Genomic DNA, 24,383 nt, shown 5'->3' on the forward strand with positions numbered 1-24,383 from the left:
TTCTATGAAAGCATCGCCACCTGGAGTTGGTGAAAGAGCCATGCTTTCCTCTTGCTTTTTTTTTTTTTTTGCACCATTCCTTTTTTTTCTTTTCTTTTTTTGTCCCTAGTTTCCTGTTTTGCTTTGGTCCCATTCAAGTTACTGTGTTATGTGCTCTTTGAATAGTTCCCTGACTTGCACCTTGAGTAATCAGTTTTGCCGTGATTCCTTCCTTCTCCAATCTCATTTTCTTTTTCAGGCAAAGTCCTGGGCCATGGGGCTTTTGGGAAAGTGATGGAAGCCTCTGCTTTTGGAATTAATAAGAGCAACAGTTGTGAGACAGTGGCAGTTAAAATGCTCAAAGGTAGGCAACATAAATGACAAGGCAAATATAAACATCAGCATTAAAATACAACAATACCAAGGCTTTTAATCCCAGTTCAGCCTTGGAAACCCATTGAGTGACCTTGGGCAAATAAAACTCTTTTATCCACTGAGGAAAATGAACAACCCCTGAACAAATATTGCCAAGAAAATCATGTGATAGAGTTGCCTCATAAGACAGAAACTACTTGAAAGCACACAGCAACAACAATTAGTTGCCTGTTTCAAGACATCCATATGGTTAAGAGTTGTCACTGAAAAACCATATTCTTCTGATTTAATTAGATCCTTCACCATCTCCTGGATACCCACTTGTATTTATAAGAGGAAAAGCCAAAAACTTTTCAGCTTTCATAGAAGTGACTAATGATCGGTTACAGACTTTTCTTAATGCTTGGTTTCTTGGCCATTAACTCTGTCCATTCTGTCAGTAACAATAACTAGAGAATGTCCCATTCCACCCTCCTCAGCTGTTGACTGTTGGTAGGGCAGTGGGGGAATACACTCATCTTGTAGCTGACTAATCAGTTTGTAGTAGATTAATTAATATAAATACTATGGTATATCAGTGTGGATAATTTTTGGCAATGTTTCTTGAAGATAATGTTTCATTAAATAACACAGCTGAATCAGATCCAGATGGGAAAGAATCAAGCCCAGTGACATCTAGACAACTGATTTGTACTAGAATTTTCACAGTGAGTGAGTGAGCCAGTAGCTTATTGTAATGTGCATGGTTTCAGAGGCCTTATCATATTACATACGTAATTATAGCACTTTGCTGCCATGGTTCCATCCTATTGAACCTTACTGAGCCACCAGAGCTATCTGGATGACAATTGGAAATGCTCATTCCTAAACTGGAAGTCACAGCTTTCCACAGAAGATAACCATGGCAGTGAAAAAATGGCCCCAATGCACTATGATGAGGTAGTGTGATAATTAATGCTCTACTTGGTAAATGAAAGGCTTGTTAAAAATAACTTCGTTATTTACCTGCTCTCAAAGAAATATGGTCGGTTCCCCCACTACTTGGCAAGATAGTACTGACAACTGCATGGGCTTATCAACTGGTACCTGATTCTATGGTAAGTTATCACTAGGCAGATGGTGACCTGTATTCATGCAGCAATTTTCTTCATTTCTTGTATCCGGCTTCTTGGAGGATGGAGCCAAAGAAAGTAGATAGCCCAAGAGGTCTTAGCTGTGATATCATTCCAAAGCCCTGCCTTACAGCCTTGGAGTAAAAGCTGATTGTTGTCTCAAATGCTATCTCAATATTCTCCTAAACCATTAATATGTTCATGAACAAAGATTCTTTAAGAAATCAAAACTAAGGATTCTTTCACAGGAAGAACAGAGTACCTTCAATTAATATTCTGCCAATTACGTTTGTTTGCATTTTAACCATTTAGTCTCTTTTTAGACTTAATCTACTTCCCCAGGTGCATTAAGGAGGTAAACTAAAGGTGCATCCATGCTGTAGACTCATTGCAGTTTCACACCCCTTTAACTGCCATGGTTCAATGCTGAGGAATCATGGGAGTTATAACTTTGGCAGATGAAGCTAAAGCCCTTGTAAGCTGCAACTTTCATGATTCCATTGCATTAGGCCATGGCAGTTAAAAGTGGTGTCACACTGCATTAATTCTACAGTGCAGATGCACCCTGAATCTATGGAAGCTGATACCACCAACTTCATTCCCTCATTTTTTCTCTAAGGTGATACAAAATCCTTTTGCATACTGCTATTCTCCAGACTATCCAGAATTCTACCCTCAAGGAAAATATAAGAAAGAGAAAAGTAGCTGAATGCTTGTCCTCTGAATGGGCAAAGGAAATGGGAGCAAGACTGTCTTCTCGAATCCCAGGAAGGGAAAGACCTGTCTGTACTGACACAAAGCAGTGCCAGGGAAAGCAGGAAACAAAGGAGAGAGATCTTATTATTTTGCTCCACATACAAAAATACCAAAGGGTTACTTGCCTTTTAGAAACACTGATTAATGCTCCAGCCCTAATCAGAGTGCTGCAACACTGAAAAACTAGGAGGATCTCATTTTATAGAATATCTTAAGGCATCTAAAATTAATAACTCATTCCCCTAATCAATGTAACATTTTAAACTGTAGCATTTAAAACTCTATTTATTATAATCCACTGTTGGAATTTTGAAATTAGCACCAGCATCAATTAGGGTAGAGAGAATAAAGGGAAATATACTTTTCCCTGGTTATTTCAGAGGGTTTAGAGTTTAATAGGGTCTTTTTAAATGAAATCAGAGACCTGAACAGTGTTTGTAATGGAAATCTACATCTAAAAACAATCTTGGCCAAATACCAGAAAGCCAAGGTGAAAACACAGTAATTTCACTGGAATTAGCAGTTCTTGCTTCTTACCATCATCAATAAGGCATAACTTACACTTAGACTAGAATGAACCCTATTATGTTGGGCTGTAAATAAATTTGCTATGGAGGCACAAAGGTCTGAATTAAACTGGAGCTGTTTGATATCTCTTTAAACTAGATTGATATGATCTTTAGCTTTGAAATAACAGCTATGCACGTATTTATTCATTTGCTGCCATATATTTGCTATAGCTTTCAATTGAACAATATAATCTAGAGCTTTAGAATAGCATATCATCTTGTGAATGTGTAACTATCATAATATTGTATTGTTGTTTTAAAAAATGGAAGAGCTGTACTTTCACCAGTGTAAGGAAAGCTTTGCATGCTTTCCTTCTTCCAGTGAACCAGTCCTGTGCACTTTCAGGTAAAATTAGGAAACATACTTGTGTAGAGAACCATAGAGAATTTCCCTTCTCTGATAGACTGAGGCCCCATCTACACTACCATACAATCCAGTTTCTGAATGCAGATTATATGCTTTAAACTGAATTATATGTCAGTGTACACTCCTATAATCCATTTTAAAGAAGATTATATGGTCAGTGTAGGTGGGGCTTCAGATAGATAAATTATTGATCTAATTTAATTTAAGTTCTGAATTTGTGAAAAGGAAGTAATTGTCCTCTTTTTAAAATTAAACATTTTTTCTTTTCCAAATTTGAAAAAAAATAAGCCCAACATATTTATGTAGTGTTCTGTCACATATCCAAAGGTCAACTTCTCTATCTTCATATGTTTCCTATGAAGGGTTCCTTAGCCCAAACACAAGGATTGTAGAAGATCTTCTCTTTCTAAAGGCTGGATTCCAAATGGAGAAGAGGATTGTTCATTATGAATTGTGTTAAGCTCTTACAATGCAATTTTTTTAGAAAGGAAAAGATTGTATCCTTTAATACAGTGGTTCTCATCCTTTGCATTTCTTACGCGTGTTGGACTTCAGCTTCTTGAAGCCTTAGCAAACATTGCAATTGGTCAAGAATTTGGGGAGTTGAAGCCCCAAAATTTATAAAGCCAAAGGTTAAGAACCATTGCTTTAATATTAAAAATAAAACCAAGAAAATAGCTTGTAGAACTAGTATAGATATGTGCAATCAAGTGATCACTGTAATATTGTTTTCAGAGGGGGCAACTGCAAGTGAGCACAAGGCACTCATGTCAGAACTGAAGATCCTCATCCATATTGGAAACCATCTGAATGTAGTGAACCTGTTAGGTGCCTGCACCAAACCTAATGGTAAATATTGCTGATTAACTTAGATGGCAAATGAGAGATTTGCAAAATATTAGAAGAGCTATTATTTTCTTATTCAGTTTTCATGCCTGTGTCATATATCATCCCAGGGTGTTTTGATAGTGTATATGAGTATTGTACAGTATGGAAGTCAGGCCAACACAAAGCTGCATACTCTTTGTTAATATATTTCTTAGTATATTGATAAGAATACATTTTCTTTCTTTTGCAGGTCCACTCATGGTTATTGTTGAATTTTGTAAATATGGAAACCTTTCCAACTATCTGAGGACCAAAAGGGAAGGATTTAGTCCTTACAGGGTATGTGATTGACAATACAGTACTTCAAGTACAATTTTCATTTAATATCTTAAATGCTGTAATCATTTTGAAATGAACAAAAGACGCTGAATAAAGAAAATTATAATTCCCAGTTAAAGTTGACTGAAAAGGGAAGGAGCAATATACTATCCCTTTAAGATTAAGACTGAATGCATGCCTACGAAATAATTTGTCCATACGTGGATCCCGGTCCTGTCTGACAACACAACATTCCTCTGGATTCAAAGTGAAAACACTTTGGAATTTTTTAAAAAATTACTGTAAAGTTTCTAAGATTTTTTATTTATTTTTTTTACAACATATGTCCAGTGTCCAAATCAGGATAAGAGTGGAATCGGAGGTGGGGTGGGACAGATTGGGGAATAGTTACCTTCACATCTTTGTCCAGCAAGTGTGCTGTCACCATTTTTTTTACAATCAGAGTTTGTATGTAGATAACCGCATATTCAATTGTTCACAGTCTGACATTCAATGTTCACTGGGTGTATGTGTTACATTTTATTAAACTCAATGGGAATTTAATCCCACACTTTATTGAAAACATCTCAGATCAGGTCACACTTCTAAACCCATTTACATTCAGTGTATGTATGGCTTCCACATGTATACGTGTAAGCCATACATACATGTATACATATATGTATACCACTTATAATGACATTAGACCACAACAGAATTCATGTAATTATTTTCTGTACACAAAATGCTGTTTTCTGTGCAAAACAACAAGTTTACCCCAATTTTGCACAGAAGATGTCCCAGACTGAAAAGATTTTTGCCAGTCCAGAATTTCTTTCCTCGAGGATTCTCAACAATTGAAAGGTGTGCTTTTTAATGATTTTTAAAAAAAATATTTGTGGATATTTTTTCCACTCCTAAAGAAGATACTGTATGGCTGGTGTCACTATTTTTCTCCTAGGAGTTTAGGAATTCTGCACGTTTAAATTAGTCCCCATTCCAGCTACCATCAGCTCTTGATGTAGTATACGTTTGAATGTCAGTTTGCTGGGGAACAACAGAGCACTAAGGCTGCTCATTTCACATCAGCTGATTTGCTCCTGTGGGGAGAAGGATGCTGAACTAGGTTTGCATTTGTTGAATATCGTTCCTATATCCACCATATGTCTTATAGTCCTGTGACAGATGTGGTACAAATACATGGATTCGTCACTGAATCTCCTCCTGCGAAATGTAGCTTATACGAGTTTCTAGGCTGTTCACTGAACCTAAAGCATAATGTCTCATGGTAACTTTTATGGTTTGGCCTGCCTCCTAGGAAAAGTCTCCAAGATTGCGTATCCAGGTTCGTTCCATTGTGGAAGCAGTAAGAGCAGATAGGCGGAGTCGATCTGGTACCAGTGACAGCACAATCCTTAACAGACTCCTAATGAACAAGAACCAAGCATCAGTACCACCGCCACCACCTCTCATGCAAGAAGGTAGCTATCCAGTTCTTCTCTTTAGTTTTCAGGAGGAAAGTGCCTTCCAGGGAATATGGACATAAAAGTATTGAGATCTTTTTAATAAGTGCTTTATACTCATAAGTGTGGTCCACGTTTGAATCAATAATGTTCTGTTTCATGCTAGAACTAGAAGTGGGTAGAAGTTCAAGGAACCAAGAAAGAATACGTACAAGATTGAAAGGACTAAATGTTGTTTCTCAGCAGTGTTAGCCAGAGCAAAAAATGAAAGAGGACATAAAGGCATGCACTGTATTTACTGAGAGCTGCATCCTACCTCCTGAGTTTTGAACACCAGTTTTTGGGACTTTGCCATCTTCAGCAGACCATCTCAAATGATCACATATTGTGTGTACCATGGGTGTATGCATGTGTGCTTTCTTGCTTTGCTTTAAATGAAGTTTACTCCAATTTTGTGAGCTGGAATGTTCATTAATGGGTATGACTAGTAAAACTAGCTCCCTGGGCATGAAGGCAATGTTCAAAAAGTCATGGGATCTGAAGAGCTTGGAAACATTGCAAGAAAATGTTACTGTGTTATACTCCTTAAAAGTCACTTTTCCAAGGTTCAGTTTCATACAATGGACTGTACAGTACAGTACCTTAAAGAGCAGCATTAAAATTTCTCTATGTTCTGAGTAACAAAAAGAAGTAGAAAGGTACAAAACATATATGTATCAGTGCTTACTAATAAAAATGAAGCAGACTTAGTCTATGAAACTTGTGCTACCAACTTCTCTCTCTTAGTCTCAAAGTTGCTAAAAGATCCCTTTGTATATTGCTTTAAATACAGTTACAGCTTCCAGATCTTCCCATTTCTCCATCAGAATTCTAAATATTCTGTTTGAGATTCAGGATTTCTTTTTAAATTATGTCATATAATTTTTCTGGTACACCACTCTTCCTCATTCCAAAAATACATACATTTCTTCCCAAATTACTGCCACTCTAGCTACAGTCAATTGGCAAGTACATAAATGAGTAAGAGCTTATAAACCTCCAGCTGCTCCCATGAGCCTTTCCCAGCATGGTCAATGAGATTATAGATGTTGTAATCCATAAACATCTGTAACACCACCCATTTTCTGCATCTGTTATAAATCTCTGAAGTTTTCTATTTTGCTGTGTTTTAATCAGACTAGCACCTGGATATGTACAAGTAAACAGGTTGGCTGTTCCCCTTCCAGTATGATGTGTGTGTGTGTGTGTGTGTGTGTGTGTGTGTGTGTGTGTGTGTGCATGGTCTCTCAAATCACTAGCGAGTTATGGTAAACCTATGAATGTAATAGGGTTTTCTTAGGCAAGGAATACTCAGAACTGGTGTGCCAGTTCCTTTTTCTGAAATGAAGCCTGTATCACCTGGCATACATAATGATTTTGTTTCACCAGGAAACAGATACGTAACTCCCCACAGGCACATCCCAATCTCAATCGTGATGTCCTGCTATTTATATCACATTTATCTCACATTAGTAAATTTAACAATTCTTGACCAATGTCAAGCACCACTTTTGTTTGTGCAAAAGCAATGTCTACTGCAGGGAGACTTGGTCACCTATAAAGACTCAGGTTGTACTCTGGTTTCTCCTCAGATCGTATAAATCTTTCACCTTGTACTCATATAGATTCAGGTTGTTTGTACAGAAACACAAATATTAAATAATAGACAATTACAATCCAACCCAAAGACGATTGAGATCTCTTGAATTTAAGCATATTTAACTGTGCCTTGGATTATGTCCAGTTTCCCCACTACTCTCTTTACTTAGTCAGTAAATCTTCGTGGAGCATCCTCAAGAAAAGAGAAGCTATTTCCATATGAAAGTCATCTTTTTTCTGTTACAAAACTTATTCTTGCATGTTTGTACAGTGGATGATTTGTGGCAGAGCCCTCTGACAATGGAAGATCTGATCTGCTATAGCTTCCAGGTGGCCCGTGGTATGGAGTTTCTTGCTTCCAGAAAGGTAACTTTTTTCATTAATATATCCTGACATGAATTTTTGAGAGTTAAAATAGAGAGGACATAACACAGGTACGTAACATTCTGCATGGGTCGGAGAAGGCAAATATAAAAAAGGTGGAACTAAAGTTCATTCTATGAAATTGAATCCAGAATAGGGGAAGTACGTGTTTGCTAATCAAGTACCCATAATAAAGAGTGATAAGTTTGTCAGTAGCCACAATGGCTGTTTAGAGCCTGGAGTTCCAGGAAGAACACCCAGTGTAGTAATAGAAAACCTAGACTTAAATCCAACTATTAAGTAAATGAGAACTTGTTAAGTCATGACTTAAGTAAATTTCATTGATTCAGTAAGATTAACAACTGATTCAGGCCTCATTCTTCTGTCATGTGGATATTATCAAAATCATGAATGTGGATATCATCTTCAGAGCTGGAGAAAGCCAAGGTTTATAGAATTATCAGAATAATGTAGGGGGGGAAATCCTAGCATGAATTAAGTCCCACTGAGACTGAACCATGTTCAATGACAAAGGGATGCTGTTCGTTGGAAAAGAGAAAGAAAAATAGGAGATGTATATCTTACCTATGCCACAGACGTTCAGTCACTAGAGGGAAACAGTGAAAGGCCTTGCTTTCATGCATCACATGGACAAACGGCAAATATATTTTTGATTAAGAAGAGCTTTTCTTACACTATCCTCAAATAGGAAGGCTTGTATGCAATGAGTGGGGTTAGCTGCTGTCAAGGACAGAACGCCACAAGATTCAAAGTAACAGAGTTTATTAGATTACAGAACTCAAAAATGCCCGTAAAACACAAGGGCCAGGCAGTTTTTGCCTTTAGGAGCAAAAAGGGGCAAAAGTAAATGTTCAAAAGATAAACCGGATTAAACCGGAGTTTAATCCGGGTAAAAACAAACTGCTTGCTTCAGCCTGGGTATAAACGAAACGAAAGCCAAGGAACAAAAGATACAAAGAATGCAACTAATTGGCAGCAGATTCCTCTCTGCTGCCAACACTGTGCTTAGAGTAACTTGCGTCGCTCCCCCACACACACAGCAGACAGGATCTCCAACACGAGTAAATCAGCCAAGGATTGTAGCAGTTGAGTAGACCAGTTCCGTTCCGTAGATCAAAGCCAGAAGCAGACGTTTGTAGTTTTTCCAAGTCCAAGAAGGGGGGAAGACAAGCCGTGGTCAGTTCAGTCCGAGTTCTCAAAGCAGGAGATGGCGTCCGTCAAGAAGACGACGGAAGGTCAAGCTAATAAGAGTAAGCACAGGTTTGCACAAACAAATGCCCACACAATCCCTCCCGCCGTCTGACCCTGGATTCCAATCAACTTACGTCACAGCACAGGAAAGCACACAAGTCTTCAGGGAAGCGTCCCACACACACACGGATCCCAAGCGTTTGCCCAGATTACCTTGCCCAACGCAATTTGCAATTGCTCTCAAGCCCCATTTTATGCCAGTTACAAATCTTCATCACTGTCAGCTGTCCTCCTTAACCCGGGCGTTTCCTCATCACTTTCCTCGTCAGAGCTGGAACACCTCTGACTACGCCCAACAGCATCTCCAGCTGTGGATCCCGTCCCATCCCTCCAGCTAAACCATGGGTCTAATCCTGAAGGTCCCCATTCATCTTCTGTCCCATCATGGCCAGTGGCACCCACTTCCTCCCTTACCCGAGTCCAATCCATCTCATCCTCCTCTGAGCTAACCAGCCCCTCCTCCATTCTCTCCGTAAACCCTTCGAAAGACTCCTCGTCAGATGGTGCTGCAAATATGTCTCGCAGTCTTTTTCTCTCTCGCTCCTCGAGAGTATCTGACTCTCGAGGAGTCTTACGTCCACGTCTGTCAGTAACAGAGCCATGAGGCTCAATCATAACACTATCCCCTCTCACAAAGGCCTCCTCCCCCGATGGCGGAGAAGTGGCAGTGATACCCTCCGCTATAGCACCACGACGACTAGAGGTATCAAGTTTCAACAGCGAACGATGAAAGACTGGATGGACCTTTAAACTAGACGGTAAACGCAAACGAAACGCAACAGAAGAAATCTTTTTAACGATAGGAAAGGGACCCAAATACCGAGGCGCAAACTTTCCCCCAGCCTGTTTAATATGTTTGGAAGATAACCACACCAAATCCCCTTCTTCCAACTCCTCCCCTGCCTGCCTGTGGCGGTCAGCCTGAGTCTTCTGCGTTGCCTTAGCTTCCAACAGTAAGCGACGGGCAACATCATGCAATGCAGCCATTTCCGAAGAGCGGTACACAGGGTCCGAAGAGACCACATTGGTCGACGGCGCCACACCTCCCCGTGGGTGAAAACCATAAGTTAGCTCAAATGGCGTATGCTGACTAGACGTGTGCACCGCATTGTTGTAAGCAAATTCCGCCACCGGTAACCACTTTACCCAAGCCGTGGGTTGATCTAAACAAAAACAACGCAGATACTGCTCTAAGAGCCCATTAACCCGTTCCGACTGTCCATCCGTTTGCGGATGGAAAGCTGAAGACACGTTTAACTTAGTCCCCAAACACTCATGGAAGTGTTTCCAAAAGCGTGACACAAATTGCGGAGCCCTATCTGAAATAATCACCTCGGGTGCTCCGTGCAAACGATAGATGTGCTTTGTAAATAGTAAGGCCAACGTAGGGGCCGCCGGAATGGTTGAACAAGGAATAAAATGAGCCAGTTTACTAAATAAATCCACCACCACCCAAATACAAGTATAACCCCCAGACTTAGGCAAATCTGAAATAAAATCCATGGAAATGATTTGCCATGGCCTCTCCGGAACAGGTAAAGACGATAACAACCCTCTAGGGCGCCCAACAGGCGTCTTACTCTGCTGACAAACGGCGCAGCTGTCACAAAAGCGCAGAATGTCTTGCCGCATCTTTGGCCACCAGTAGCTCCTGGTGATAAGCTGTACGGTCTTGAACCTGCCAAAGTGCCCAGCCATGGGTTCGTCATGGTGGGCTCTAATCACCTCCAACCTGAGGGTCCCCACTGGTACGTAAACCTGCCCCCTACGCACCAATACCCCGTCTTGATCCTGGAGATGTGGCAGTATGGTACGGTTACCTGCAGAGAGCAGCATCAGTTGCTCCTGAGTCCACACATCATCCTTCTGAGCCTCAAGGATCTGGTCATGTAACCCAAGCTCATTATCTACAACACACAGAGAGGCAGTAGGCAAGATGGTCTGACATACTACCTGCTCATTGGTCTTAAATTCCGGCTTGCGGGATAAAGCATCGGCCCGCAAGTTTGCCTTCCCCTCCACGAACTGCACCTTGAAGTTAAACCTGGAGAAAAACAAAGCCCAGCGGATTTGACGCTGGTTTAACTTCTTTGCTGTTTGCAAGTGCTCTAAGTTCTTGTGATCAGATCTGACCACGATCTGGTGCCGTGCCCCTTCAAGCCAGTGCCGCCACACCTCAAACGCCACCTTAATCGCCAACAACTCCTTCTCCCATATGGTATAGTTCTGCTCGAAGGGTGTTAGTTGCCGCGAGTAAAATCCACAGGGACGCAAGGTCCCTGAGGAATCCTTCTGAGACAATACAGCCCCCAACGCGTAGCTAGAAGCGTCCGCTTCTACCACGAACGGTCTGTCAACATCAGGATGGGTTAGTATGTTGTCCGATTGAAAACTAGACTTTAGTTGTAGAAACGCCTCGTGAGCTTCCCGCCCCCACACAAATGGCTGTTTCTTGCGCAGAAGCTGCGTCAAAGGTACCGTGAGCTTTGCAAAATTCGGAATAAACTCCCGGTAGTAATTAGCGAAACCCAAGAACCTTTGTACATCCTTCTTAGACTTCAGCTCCTGCCATGAGTTGACGGCGTCAACCTTATGTGGGTCCATTTTAAGTTCCCTACCTGACACTACATGACCTAGGAACTCCACTTCAGGCACATGAAAGACGCACTTGGAAGCCTTGGCGAAAAGCCCATTAGCCCGCAGTCGGTGCAGAACCTGCTTGACATGTTGACGATGTTCTTTCTCGTCCTTAGAAAAAATCAAGATATCATCCAAATAAATCACTAAAAATTGGTCAATTAGGTCCCTGAACACATCGTTCATGAACCTCTGGAATACCGCAGGAGCATTACAAAGCCCAAAAGGCATGACTCGGAACTCGTGGCATCCGAAACACGTGTTAAATGCCGTCTTCCATTCATCCCCTTCCCGTATACGGATTAAGTTATAGGCCCCCCGCAGGTCAAGCTTGGTAAAGACCTTAGCCCCTTGCACCCTTGATAACAGTTCCGAGATTAAAGGGAGCGGGTACCTATCCCGAATGGTGTATTTGTTTAGGATCCGATAGTCACAGACCAGCCTAAGTTCCCCAGTCTTTTTGGCTACAAAGAATACTGGTGCCGCAGTTGGAGAACTAGATGGGCGAATAAACCCCTTGGCTAAATTTTCATCTAGAAACTCCCGCAAAGCTTGCCTTTCCGGTACAGTCAAGGCATACAGCCTCCCTGCTGGCAGTTTCGCACCTTCTGCTAACTTGATGGCGCAATCATATGGCCTGTGCGGTGGTAATTTGTCCGCTTCTCTTTTACAAAATACATCAGAGAACTCCCCATACTCAGCAGGCACTCCCTCCATATCAGAATGAGTAACATTTAGAGTGCAACAGTCCTGCCTCTTTAAGATCACTTTACGTGTTGCCCAATCTACTTGTGGGTTTACTACAGCTAGCCAATCCATCCCCAGGATCACATCATATCTAGGCAAGCTCGTAATATCCCACACAAACGTTCCCGTTACTCCCTGCACCTCCCACGTTACTGCTGAGGTTTCATGGTTAACCACCCCAGTCTCCAGCAGTCTCCCATCTGCTCCTTCCACCCACACGTCGCATGCCTTGCGCACTCTAGGAATGCCATGCTTCTTAGCAAACTCAATATCTACATAGGAGACCGTAGCCCCTGAGTCCAGCAGTGCCAAAGTAGAAACAAGTTCCCTTCCCCCAACAGATAATGTAATGGGTACGAAAACATGCTTCCTCCCCTCAGTTGACTGCTTGAGGAGCCCTAGTGCGTTGGACTCACGTCGCACTAGGGCTGACCTTTTCCCGAAAGCTGGGAAGGTCTCACATTACAATTTTTGGCAAAATGCCCAGCATTCCCACAGTACAAACACAAGCCCAGCTGCCTCCTACGGCTCTTTTCCTCTGTAGACAGCTTTTTAAAGACCCCAAGCTCCATGGGCTCTTCCCCCATCACCACAGGTGCCCTGGTTACATGCATGGGTGGCGCACACATTGCTTTTGAGTGTTTACGAGCCTCGAACCTTGCGTCTAAACGCAGCACCTTAGCTACTAAGGCGTCCCAGCTTTCAGCCGGCTCCAAGCGTGCTAATTCATCCTGGAGCATATCACTTAACCCGGCAGTAAATAAAAGCATGAATGCATTTTCCCCCCAATCCAGCTGGTGGCGATACAGGTTAAACTTATTTAAGTAATCCAAAACAGTCCCCTTTCCCTGTTTCAACCGATACAGAGCCCACCCAGCGTTCTCCGTGCGGAGAGGATCCCCAAAAGTATCAGTTAACAACTTTTTGAAATTATTCAAATTGTCCTTGACTGGGTCATTTCCCAAAATTAAATTAGTGGCCCATTGTCCTGCGGGACCGGTCAACAAACTCAAAATAAAGGCCACCTTGCTAGTGTCTGTAGGAAAAACATGAGCACTGAGCTGAGAAAAATAAAGCTCCACTTGTGCCAAAAAGGTTGGCAACTTGCACCTGGTTCCGTCAAAGCGTTCAGGAGTCAAAACATGTCCTTTCACAGCCTGAGCTGTTTGGCTAACGGTAAAAGCCGTTTGCAATTGGTCTACTTTGGCCCTTAACTCATCCATCGTCTTCCTGACGGGTTTATTGCTGCAATAAACTTTTTATGGGCGTTGGGCAATCTGTCAAGGACAGAACGCCACAAGATTCAAAGTAACAGAGTTTATTAGATTACAGAACTCAAAAATGCCCGTAAAACACAAGGGCCAGGCAGTTTTTGCCTTTAGGAGCAAAAAGGGGCAAAAGTAAATGTTCAAAAGATAAACCGGATTAAACCGGAGTTTAATCCGGGTAAAAACAAACTGCTTGCTTCAGCCTGGGTATAAACGAAACGAAAGCCAAGGAACAAAAGATACAAAGAATGCAACTAATTGGCAGCAGATTCCTCTCTGCTGCCAACACTGTGCTTAGAGTAACTTGCGTCGCTCCCCCACACACACAGCAGACAGGATCTCCAACACGAGTAAATCAGCCAAGGATTGTAGCAGTTGAGTAGACCAGTTCCGTTCCGTAGATCAAAGCCAGAAGCAGACGTTTGTAGTTTTTCCAAGTCCAAGAAGGGGGGAAGACAAGCCGTGGTCAGTTCAGTCCGAGTTCTCAAAGCAGGAGATGGCGTCCGTCAAGAAGACGACGGAAGGTCAAGCTAATAAGAGTAAGCACAGGTTTGCACAAACAAATGCCCACACAATCCCTCCCGCCGTCTGACCCTGGATTCCAATCAACTTACGTCACAGCACAGGAAAGCACACAAGTCTTCAGGGAAGCGTCCCACACACACACGGATCCCAAGCGTTTGCCCAGATTACCTTGCCCAACGCAATTTGCAATTGCTCTCAAGCCCCATTTTATGCCAGTTACAAATCTTCATCACTGTCAGCTGTCCTCCTTAACCCGGGCGTTTCCTCATCACTTTCCTCGTCAGAGCTGGAACACCTCTGACTACGCCCAACAGCATCTCCAGCTGTGGATCCCGTCCCATCCCTCCAGCTAAACCATGGGTCTAATCCTGAAGGTCCCCATTCATCTTCTGTCCCATCATGGCCAGTGGCACCCACTTCCTCCCTTACCCGAGTCCAATCCATCTCATCCTCCTCTGAGCTAACCAGCCCCTCCTCCATTCTCTCCGTAAACCCTTCGAAAGACTCCTCGTCAGATGGTGCTGCAAATATGTCTCGCAGTCTTTTTCTCTCTCGCTCCTCGAGAGTATCTGACTCTCGAGGAGTCTTACGTCCACGTCTGTCAGTAACAGAGCCATGAGGCTCAATCATAACAGCTGCTTTCCCAAGAGACAATGTTACTTAGGCTATGCAAAAAAGACCTGGATAAAATGACTTAAAAGCAGGAATAGGACTTATCCTACCCTCCAGATACTGTTGGGTTGCAATTCCCAGCTTTCCACACCATTGGTTAAACTTGTTGTGGCTAATGGGAGTTATACGCCAATAACAGCTGCAGGGCTGTATAATTCCCACCCCTACTCTAGAGGAAATAAGTGCTGATTGTCATAGTATTAGTATGCTGCTTTAAGTACTCTTTTTAGAGGAAAGATGTGAAAGTGATTTCTGCATACCTTTTTGTTCTTACCACTGGAATCAATTTTCAGGAATGTTTTTGTTTCTCCATTCCTACCCTGGTCTCATTTCCCTTTAGTGCATCCACAGAGATTTGGCAGCTCGCAACATCTTGCTATCAGAAAACAATGTGGTGAAGATCTGTGACTTTGGTCTCGCCCGGGATATTTACAAGGACCCTGACTATGTCAGGAAGGGCAGTGTGAGTTCCAGGCTATGTATATAGACAAATGGCAATTGTTTTTAGAAGTCTGTAGTTATCCAGCACTCTACAATCAGGTACAGGTTTGACATCCTTTATCTTGAACTCCAAAATCCATATGTCCATATGGTTGACTGATAAAGTGACACTTTTGCTTTCCCATGGCTCAATGTATACAAATTTTGTTTCATGCACAAATATTTTTTATATTTAAATTACCTTTATGCTTTGTGTATAAGGTGCATATGAGACATAAATGAATTTTATTTTTAGACTTGGGTCCCATTTCCAAGATACCTGATTAGGTACATAGATGCAAATACAAGTACAGTAGAGTCTCACTTATCCAAGCCTCGCTTATCCAAGCCTCTGGATAATCCAAGCCATTTTTGTAGTCAATGTTTTCAATACATCGCGATATTTTGGTGCTAAATTCGTAAATACAGTAATTACAACATAACATTACTGCGTATTGAACTACTTTTTCTGTCAAATTTGTTGTATAACATGAAGTTTTGATGCTTAATTTGTGAAATCATAACATAATTTGATGTTTAATAAGCTTTTCCTTAATCCCTCCTTATTATCCAAGATATTTGCTTATCCAAGCTTCTGCCGGCCCGTTTAGCTTGGATAAGTGAGACTCTACTGTATTCCAAAATCTAAAAAACAAAAACAAAATCCAAGCTACTTATTATCTTAAACATTTTAGATAAGAGATATTCAACCTGTATTTGCATAGTAGCCATTATAATACAAGTGAAAAGTTTATGGTCTGTTCTACACAACGCAGGAATGAAAACAAAGAAACACAGTGTCTAATGCACTTCTCTAGCACAAAATACAAATGTTATTTGTATAAAAAGTGGTCAATGTAAACCGGGGATGGAAAAGTTGTGGTCCCATAGATGTTGTTAAACAATGCCTTCTGCCACTTGAGTCCATTGGCTTTACTGGATTAATGTTTTGGGAATGTAGGTCTGTCTACAACTGCAGGGAAGCAGTTGTAGTGCTTTAGTGCTGCCAACTATACCATATGGCTATAAATTGTAACATATAATCTGTAGTAATCAACATGCCAGAAAATATTTTCATGCATCTGATGTTTAGCATCACTGATATGCAATCCCTAAATGAAATTATAACTTGAATTGTCTCACTATTGGTAAACAGCAATGCTCAAACAGTAAAAAGACAGAAAGTGGCATGTAATTTTATTTCTCTCCTTCAACACTGCTTTGAATAAGTTACTAAAACTATGAGCTTGACTTAAAAAAAAAATCTGTGCTGAAGTGCACATTATCAGAGTTGGATTTCCTGATTTGTTTGATAATTTTGAGGTAAAACTTTTGCCAATGTTCGGCTTTCTGAAAATACTTTCGTTTCACTAACATCTAGGTTGATTGATAATACCTGACTGCAGCTTCTCCTGATGTTCCAAAGTAGATATTCTTTGCTTATCTCATTGGGTGCCTACCTCTGTCAGCCAATGTTGGACAACTGGAGATTTTCTTTTAGCTCTTTTTTCCCTTTAGTTGCTATTAGAGAATTCCTGTTGCCATAATGTTTTCCTTGGCTTGTAACTTCCATATACATCTATTTCTGTCATGTAGGCCCGTCTTCCCCTAAAGTGGATGGCTCCTGAAAGCATCTTTGATAAAGTCTACACCACCCAAAGTGACGTCTGGTCATTTGGAGTCCTCCTGTGGGAGATCTTCTCTTTAGGTGAGTAGTGAACAGTTGGGCTTTCTGGTGGAATCCTTATATTTTTATGAAACTAGGTTGCTGCAAGGATCCCCCAAATTTGCTTCTTTTCCCAGTACCTTTATATATGCTATTCTAACTCAACTACAGATATTTTGCTGTTCAAATGATGTAGTCATATTAGTCCACATCAGCATAACAAACGAGAGATAATTGTTTCCAGCACATTACACAAATTAAAATATCAATTGACATCCCACTTATTATATAAGCTTCTCGTGCTCGTTTTATTGCAAAATTTTGTTGGTCCTGTACCAACTTGTATCAATATACTAGAATCAATATTTTCCTTCACTGGTTCTGTTTATCCCCTCATCCTGGCTTTGTATGTAAAATGTATCTCCCACCTTTGTCCCTCTAGTCCAGGGGTCCCCAAACTAAGGCCCGGGGGCCGGATGTGGCAGACACATCTGGTTAGAACATGGATAAGGACATTTTCTGGTTAAAAAATCTTTCCCTAGAAAAGTTAGAACGGTTCCCTCCTTGCTGTCCTTCTGTTGGCAGGCAAAAACATTTTTGATTTTAACAGGGTTTTAGGAACCAATTATACAGTTTTATTTTATTGTTTGCTGTTTTATTGGCATTTATCTATTGTTTTAATGGATTTGTTTAAAAGGTTTAAAGATTATGGATAGTGTTTTTGCATTTTAAAAATATGTAAATGTTTATATGCATTTTTTACTTATATTGTTGTGTGTTTATATAATCTGCCTTAAGTACAAATTTTGGGGGAAAGGCAGGTACAAAAGTCATCATTATCGTAACTTATCATTAAATTGTGCCATAAAAGAGGTGCATCTACTACTTCGTTTTCAATTGTAATATGCCTTGCTCTCTGCAAGTACAGGTTGAACATCCCTCATCCTGAATTCTGTAAACTGAAATATTCTTAAAACCAAAATTGTCCACTGGGTGGCTGAGATGGTGATACCTTTGCTCTCTGATGGTTCAGTATACACAAAGGCTGTTTCATATGCAAAATTCTTTAAAATATTGTCCATAAAGTTACCTTCATGCTATGTATATAAGACATTAAACAAATGAGTTTAGTATTTAGACTTGAGTCTCATCCTCAAACTACTTTTTAATGTGAATATGCAAATACAGGTTCTAAAAATCCAAAACTGTCCTGGTTCCAAGGGATACTCAACCTGTAATTATTTGTAGCTAGTAACTTCCAGGCTTGGTTGTGACCCTTTCTAACTTTGGTTACATTATATGCAAAATTATGGCTATATAACAGGAACTTTTTTGGATTTATTTAAGTGGACTGAGATTCTGCATGGCACACATAGTAGTACAGTGTCATAGCTATGCCATGATTCAGGTTCCAATCTCCTAAAACCCACCTTAAAAGCCATACTGAGGAAAGGAGTTCTGTGAATGGTGAATTTGGTGCTGAAGGATGATACGTACAGCCCAATCTTGCTAGTGAGTCATGGTATGCCAAGCAGAACTAGAGATCCATGTGGGATCCTGTTGCAACTCCTCATTGCACAACAACGTTCTGGCAGGCTGGGTCAGACATGACATCCCTCCCTGCCCCACTCACCAATGCTGCCGAAGTCCTTAGCTTGGTCTGGCTGAGTGCCTTTCTAGGTAGTGTTTAGGGGCATTTTCTGTGATGGCAATAATGTCACAATTGTAAATGTGAATATGAAATAGTTCCAAGGTTGTAAGTCTATTTTACAACATCATAACTGCCTGACAAGATGCCAACATCAATTTATATTCTGTCTTTCTCCTGGCATGGGACCCAAAGAGGCTTCCAACAATTTGAACAAAGTTCAGCTAAAATCTTATTTTACATAAGTTAAGTGACAATTTAACAATCAACTCTTTTGAAAAGTACATAGTTAAAATGATTTAAAGTGCAGCTAAAATACAGTTCAAAAGATAAAAATAGTTGTCAATATTGTTTTTGCTGTCCCACAGAACCAATTATATGGAAGCATTCTTGCTTTACTCACTCCACGTACACATTGCCTGACACTTTATGGATTATCTTCTTCAGGTGCCTCCCCATATCCTGGAGTGCAAATCAATGAGGACTTCTGCCAAAGACTGAAAGATGGCACTAGGATGAGAGCTCCAGAATATGCCACTGCAGAAATGTGAGTGAAAGCAGATTAAAAACAGCCAATAATTTTTAAAACACTGATAACAGCAGACAGCTAAATGTATATCCAGAAAAAGTGAGATTGCACAATCCCAATGCATTCATTTCCTTCTGAAATAACACTGCTGGTGCTCAGTTATAGTATGTAGCTTAAAACTTGTCTTAAATGTAGACTTTTGTTTCAGCAACTATTTTTTATTGATATGGAATGAAGAAGCTGATTGCTTTGCATACAGACCTGTATTTGTTCTTGGCAGTTACCGTATAATGCTGAGCTGTTGGTATGGTGACCCTAAGGAGAGGCCAACATTTTCTGACTTGGTGGAGATCCTGGGGGACCTTCTTCAGGAAAATGTCCACCATGTGAGTCCCCATTCATTATCACTGCATAGAAATCATCTGCAATAGCTGCCTCGATTGTTTTTTTTTTCCTTGTTGAATTGCTAAGTAGAAATTTAGATCTGACCTTATAGAAGAGTTTCTGCTGTACAGTCAAAAACAACTCTGATAATGCATACACTATATTCACATATAACATTCATTTAAAAGATATTTTCAAGCAATTGGCCTAGTTCAAATGTAAATTTGTTGCCAGGTGAATACCCTTATTTGGGTGATGGCTGCTTTGAAGCAAATAAGGCTTCCACACAAAGAAGTCAAATACCAGCTTTTAAATAGGAACTAAAAGCAAAATGAGTTCTTCATTTTATTGTTGCAGCCTATTCAGCACCATCGGGTGAGAATGAACCAAGAAAAGACCAACAAGGCTTCTGCCTTGTTAACAGATCTTTGAACCCCAAGACAGTAATTTTTTTAACAAAAGGAAGTGAGTAGAAGTAACTTTCTGTTCAAATGATCAAAACTAAAAGACTTCTTAGTCTACTATCAGTCTGATTTAAAAGGAAAGAGCCATCCCAGCCAAAGTCTGCTAAACCTTGAGTAATTTCAGCCAAAGAGGAAATGCCCAGATTACATCACTACTACACTCAGAATAGGATCCCCAGTTGTAAAGCACCAAGTCTAGATAATCAATTGAAAAATAGGGCTATCGGTATAGAATTCCACCAGACAAAAACGGAGACATCAGAAATTACATTGCATAAGATCGTCCAATGCTATCTTGAAGCCTGTAAGCCACATGCATGCACACACAGACACACACACTTTATAAAAATGTTATTGTCCACTACCCCAACACTACAGCTCAGCTCAGTCATCCCAGATGGAGACTTTTGTACTCATGGCTTCAGGAGGAAGCAAAGGGAACTTTTCATGAAAGCTCAAGATTTCTATGTTGTTACACATACTATACATGTATAGGACATCTTTATTATTTGGCATCTTGCACTCTTTATGCTAGTGTTTCAAGTATCTTTCAACTGAGTAAAGTGTAGCATCTGTATTTGATTCTAGTCAAGTCCTGCACAATTAAAGCTGTAAATTTGACAAGGCTTTCAAGCAATTTGTTGTTGGGTTTTGTGTGTGTGTGAAATATGCCACTAATTTCAAGTTAATTTGTTGGGTTTTTAAAGATTTTTGATATACATACATCATTTAGAAACTTCAGCAAACACAGTATTTGTAGATGATTCATAGGACTTGAACCATATCAAGTGACTTTGGGATCAAGTTCTTTTTCAGTTCGGAACACTTCCTTATATTAGAACTACTTTTCTTTTTAGTGGAGCCTTTCCATTTCCCTTTCCTTTTGGTTTACTACCTATTTGATTAGGATTGTAGCCTGAAATTAGAAGCTGTCTCTATAAAACGTTTGTGTGTTTGTGGGTTGTACTCTTGGACCTGAATAACACAATATATTAAACAGCAAGTGTTTAAAATAGACTCAAGCCAGTTAAGTGGGACTGAAAGATAACAGAGGGTATCTTTGTCAGTGTATCTCAATGAAGTAGAGTATTTTATATCACTTTCTAGGTTAAAAGGTATTTCTTTGCTGTTGCCTTTTCATGAAACTCCTCATAAGTGTGCATCTACCCAATTATCCATCCATTAGTTCTACAAAAATGTTTGACAGTATCCTCCCTCCCCCCCCTCCCCCCCCAAAAAAGTAGAACAGAAACCATGGGAAAACTGCATGCACCTGCACTTTCCTATTTGTAAAGCTTTCTATTATTTATAAACATTTATCTACATTGCCATCAGGAGGGGAAGGATTATATCCCGCTGAATGACTCTCAGAGCTCTGAAGATGATGGCTTCTCGCAGGTGGCTTCCTCTATCCAGCAGAACTCTGATGAAGAGGAATTTGACACGAAGATACACTGTCACAATATAGCAGCAAGGTAAGTCGCCATGGATTCCTAGAAAATACAACAGGGGGGAAAGCCTAGCCCATAGCCAGCCAGCCATCCTCCAAGGAATAACTTTCAGATGATAATACATTCAGACCACGCTGCTCCTGTGCTGCAAAACAGTATATCACAGCTAAGCTAATTTGTCTGAAAAGAATCATGTAAAGGGAAAACTCCTTCACCTGAAGTGTATGCCCAACAATAGTTTCTTTCACTTGTTGTTAAATGCCATATAATCATCTTCAACCTAAGGCAACCCTGTGAATGAGAGACCACCAAGCCACCCTGCCATCAGCACTGCTCAGGTCTTGCTGACTTGGGGCCGTGGCTTCCTTGGCGGAGTCCACCCACCTATAATGTGGTCTTCCTCTTTTCGTACTGCTCTCTATCGTACTAAGCATAATTGCCTTTTCTAGTGAGTCATGTCTTCTATTTAACTGTTGCCAAAGTATCATAGTTACAGTTTAGTCATCTTGGAAACTTAGAAGAGATCAGGCTTGATTTGCTGTAGGACCCATTTACTAGTCTTTTTAGCAGTCCACAGTATCCTTATAACCCATCTCTAGAACTACATTTGAAATGAGCTGATTTTCTTCCTAACAGTTTTTTCACTGCCTTTTATTCACAACTACACATAGAGATGGAAATATGATGGCATGAACAATTCTGATTTTAGTATTCAATGATTCCCTGACTTACTCATGAATTTGATTTCCTCTTGCAGATACTATAACTGTGTATCTTTTCCCGGCTGTTTGACTGGTGGGAATCAGATAAGGTGTCCATCTAGAATAAAGACATTTGAAGAATTTCCTATGACACAAACTATGTATAAAGTACATCCAGTGAGTAAATCAAAATTTCAGATTGGGGGAGGGGGTGGTTGTTTGTTTTATACCTTGCCTTTCTCCTGTGCAGGGATTGATTGATTTGTTATCCTGCTTTTCTCCCAAAATTTGTCTTTAAGTGGCAACTTAGCTTCTGTCTTTCCCACAACTTCTCTCTCTCAAGCTCCAGTCTTCTTCAGAAATATTGCCTAGAGGCTGTGAAAAGACCATTAATTCCCCTCTCTCATCCCAATATTTCCACAGCCTCTTGTCAGGATTGAGATTTAAAGGGAGGTAAAGTTGCTGAAGAGAAATAGAAGCTAAATTGTCATCTGGCATACATCTTCAACTTTTCCTCTTTCACAACTTCCTTCTACAACTCCCTCCCCCACAATCTTTTACAAAATATCTGGCTGGAGACTGCAGGTCTCAAATGGGAGCTGTCACCTTTCCATCAGCTCCTCTCCTCAACCTTCAGCTGGTTTGACAGTTGTAATGTGTTCATAACTTATTATTTTTGCATAGTTTTGGGACTAGGGTGGGGGGGACGAGAAGGAAAGTTGCAGAAAAACACTACCCAGCAAATGACAGCTGGAAAAGCTGTGTGCTCTTCAATTAAAGTGGCAGAGTTTCCAGAAAAAGCTGTGCAGCTTTCTGTCATCTCAGGGAAAAAACTTCCCTTCACGTCTGAACAGCATAGGAAGAAAGTAAATTGATTTTTTTCCCAACACCCATTGAGATGGCACTCTTTCTATTTGGGACAGCTGTGCTCCCGATAGCCTATCAAATAATTGCTTGGCAGACTGTTGAGAGTATGATTTGGATAGGGTAGAAGGCACATGAGAAGAGTTAATTTTGTGCCTCCTCTCCTTGTGTAAATAGCATGCCACTGATGAAATTATCTCACTGCATACAAAGAAGGTGTTCAAACCACCTGGACCTAAAATTGGGGAGGGAAGTTTACATGCCTATGTGTGTCTTTATTTGTGTGCTATCACTTCTGTGCATGTATGGAGGAGGCTCCTGAACCAGCAACCATTGCCCAGGAGGCCCTTGGGGCAAGACATCTGCCCACCCTGTTGTGATCTAAAGGTTACTAAGTACAGTTGGCTTTAGAATAGAAATTTCTATGCGTGGGGGAAAGCTCAAACCTCATCCCGCCCCCACAGCCTTTTAAGATTTATACTCAAATCTACTCCCTAATAATATGCCTGCCATGCTGAAAGGCATATTTGGAGAAAAAGAAGGGAACTTAACTCATCATGCCCTCTTCACAGTTCCCACCGCTTTTGATCTCCCCTACCATATATTTGTTTATAGTTTTTGTTCATAGCAAGGGTCGTTCTTAGTTAGAATGCTTTGAAATATGTGGTCAACAAAGCTGGCTTTTCCAATGGTGGATTAATTTGTCTATTTCATTTTCTGTCATGTTAACATATTTGTCCCCAAGTGCATATATATTCCATCCCATTTCTGCAGATCTTTGCAAAATATTTTTTCAGATTGACAAAGAATTGTGTGAATATTTCCATACATATTTTGGCAATCATCCATTCTACTTAGTATAAACATTTTTGTAATTTCCTTTAATATATGGTTTTGTGTACCTTATATCCCCTATCATATGTATTTTTATACATATGTTTGAATAAATCAGCTGCATCATAGAATTTGGAGAAGTGTAAGAACTGGAGTGCATAGCAACTTATGTACTGGCTCAGAAAAAAAATAGGCCTGTTAGTGTTGAAATGAGATCCAAATGAATTTCTCTGCCATCCCTTGGTGCTTTTAACACTTCACTCTTCTGTTTTCTTTTCAGGATAATCAGACAGACAGCGGAATGGTTTTGGCATCTGAGGAGTTTGAGAGAATAGAAAATAGACACAGAAAAGAAGGTGCTTCCAGGTACTTCATTACCTAGCTCTCTTATCTGTGTCTCACAGCCTTTAGCAGCAGACAATATACTGCAAGAAATCTCACTGCAGCCTTCTCTAAATGTGCTGGGAAGACAG

General features: G+C 40.5%; 1 protein-coding gene across 4 annotated transcripts in view; it reads left to right on the forward strand.

The window, feature by feature from the left end:
* Positions 1-24,383, forward strand: part of flt4 (fms related receptor tyrosine kinase 4) — a 123,832-nt gene that overhangs the window by 93,881 nt on the left and 5,568 nt on the right. For all 4 annotated transcript variants that reach the window (XM_016991751.2, XM_008104843.2, XM_008104842.2 and 1 more), the window contains 12 exons: positions 239-343; positions 3,894-4,007; positions 4,237-4,325; positions 5,623-5,785; positions 7,677-7,771; positions 15,230-15,352; positions 16,966-17,077; positions 19,131-19,230; positions 19,493-19,598; positions 21,396-21,535; positions 22,269-22,389; positions 24,191-24,276. In XM_016991751.2, coding sequence (XP_016847240.1) covers positions 239-343; positions 3,894-4,007; positions 4,237-4,325; positions 5,623-5,785; positions 7,677-7,771; positions 15,230-15,352; positions 16,966-17,077; positions 19,131-19,230; positions 19,493-19,598; positions 21,396-21,535; positions 22,269-22,389; positions 24,191-24,276 — 1,354 coding nt within the window. The remainder of the gene's footprint in view (positions 1-238; positions 344-3,893; positions 4,008-4,236; positions 4,326-5,622; positions 5,786-7,676; positions 7,772-15,229; positions 15,353-16,965; positions 17,078-19,130; positions 19,231-19,492; positions 19,599-21,395; positions 21,536-22,268; positions 22,390-24,190; positions 24,277-24,383) is intronic.

The sequence above is a fragment of the Anolis carolinensis genome, chromosome 2, assembly GCF_035594765.1.
Source record: "Anolis carolinensis isolate JA03-04 chromosome 2, rAnoCar3.1.pri, whole genome shotgun sequence".
NCBI classification, from domain to species: domain Eukaryota; kingdom Metazoa; phylum Chordata; class Lepidosauria; order Squamata; family Dactyloidae; genus Anolis; species Anolis carolinensis.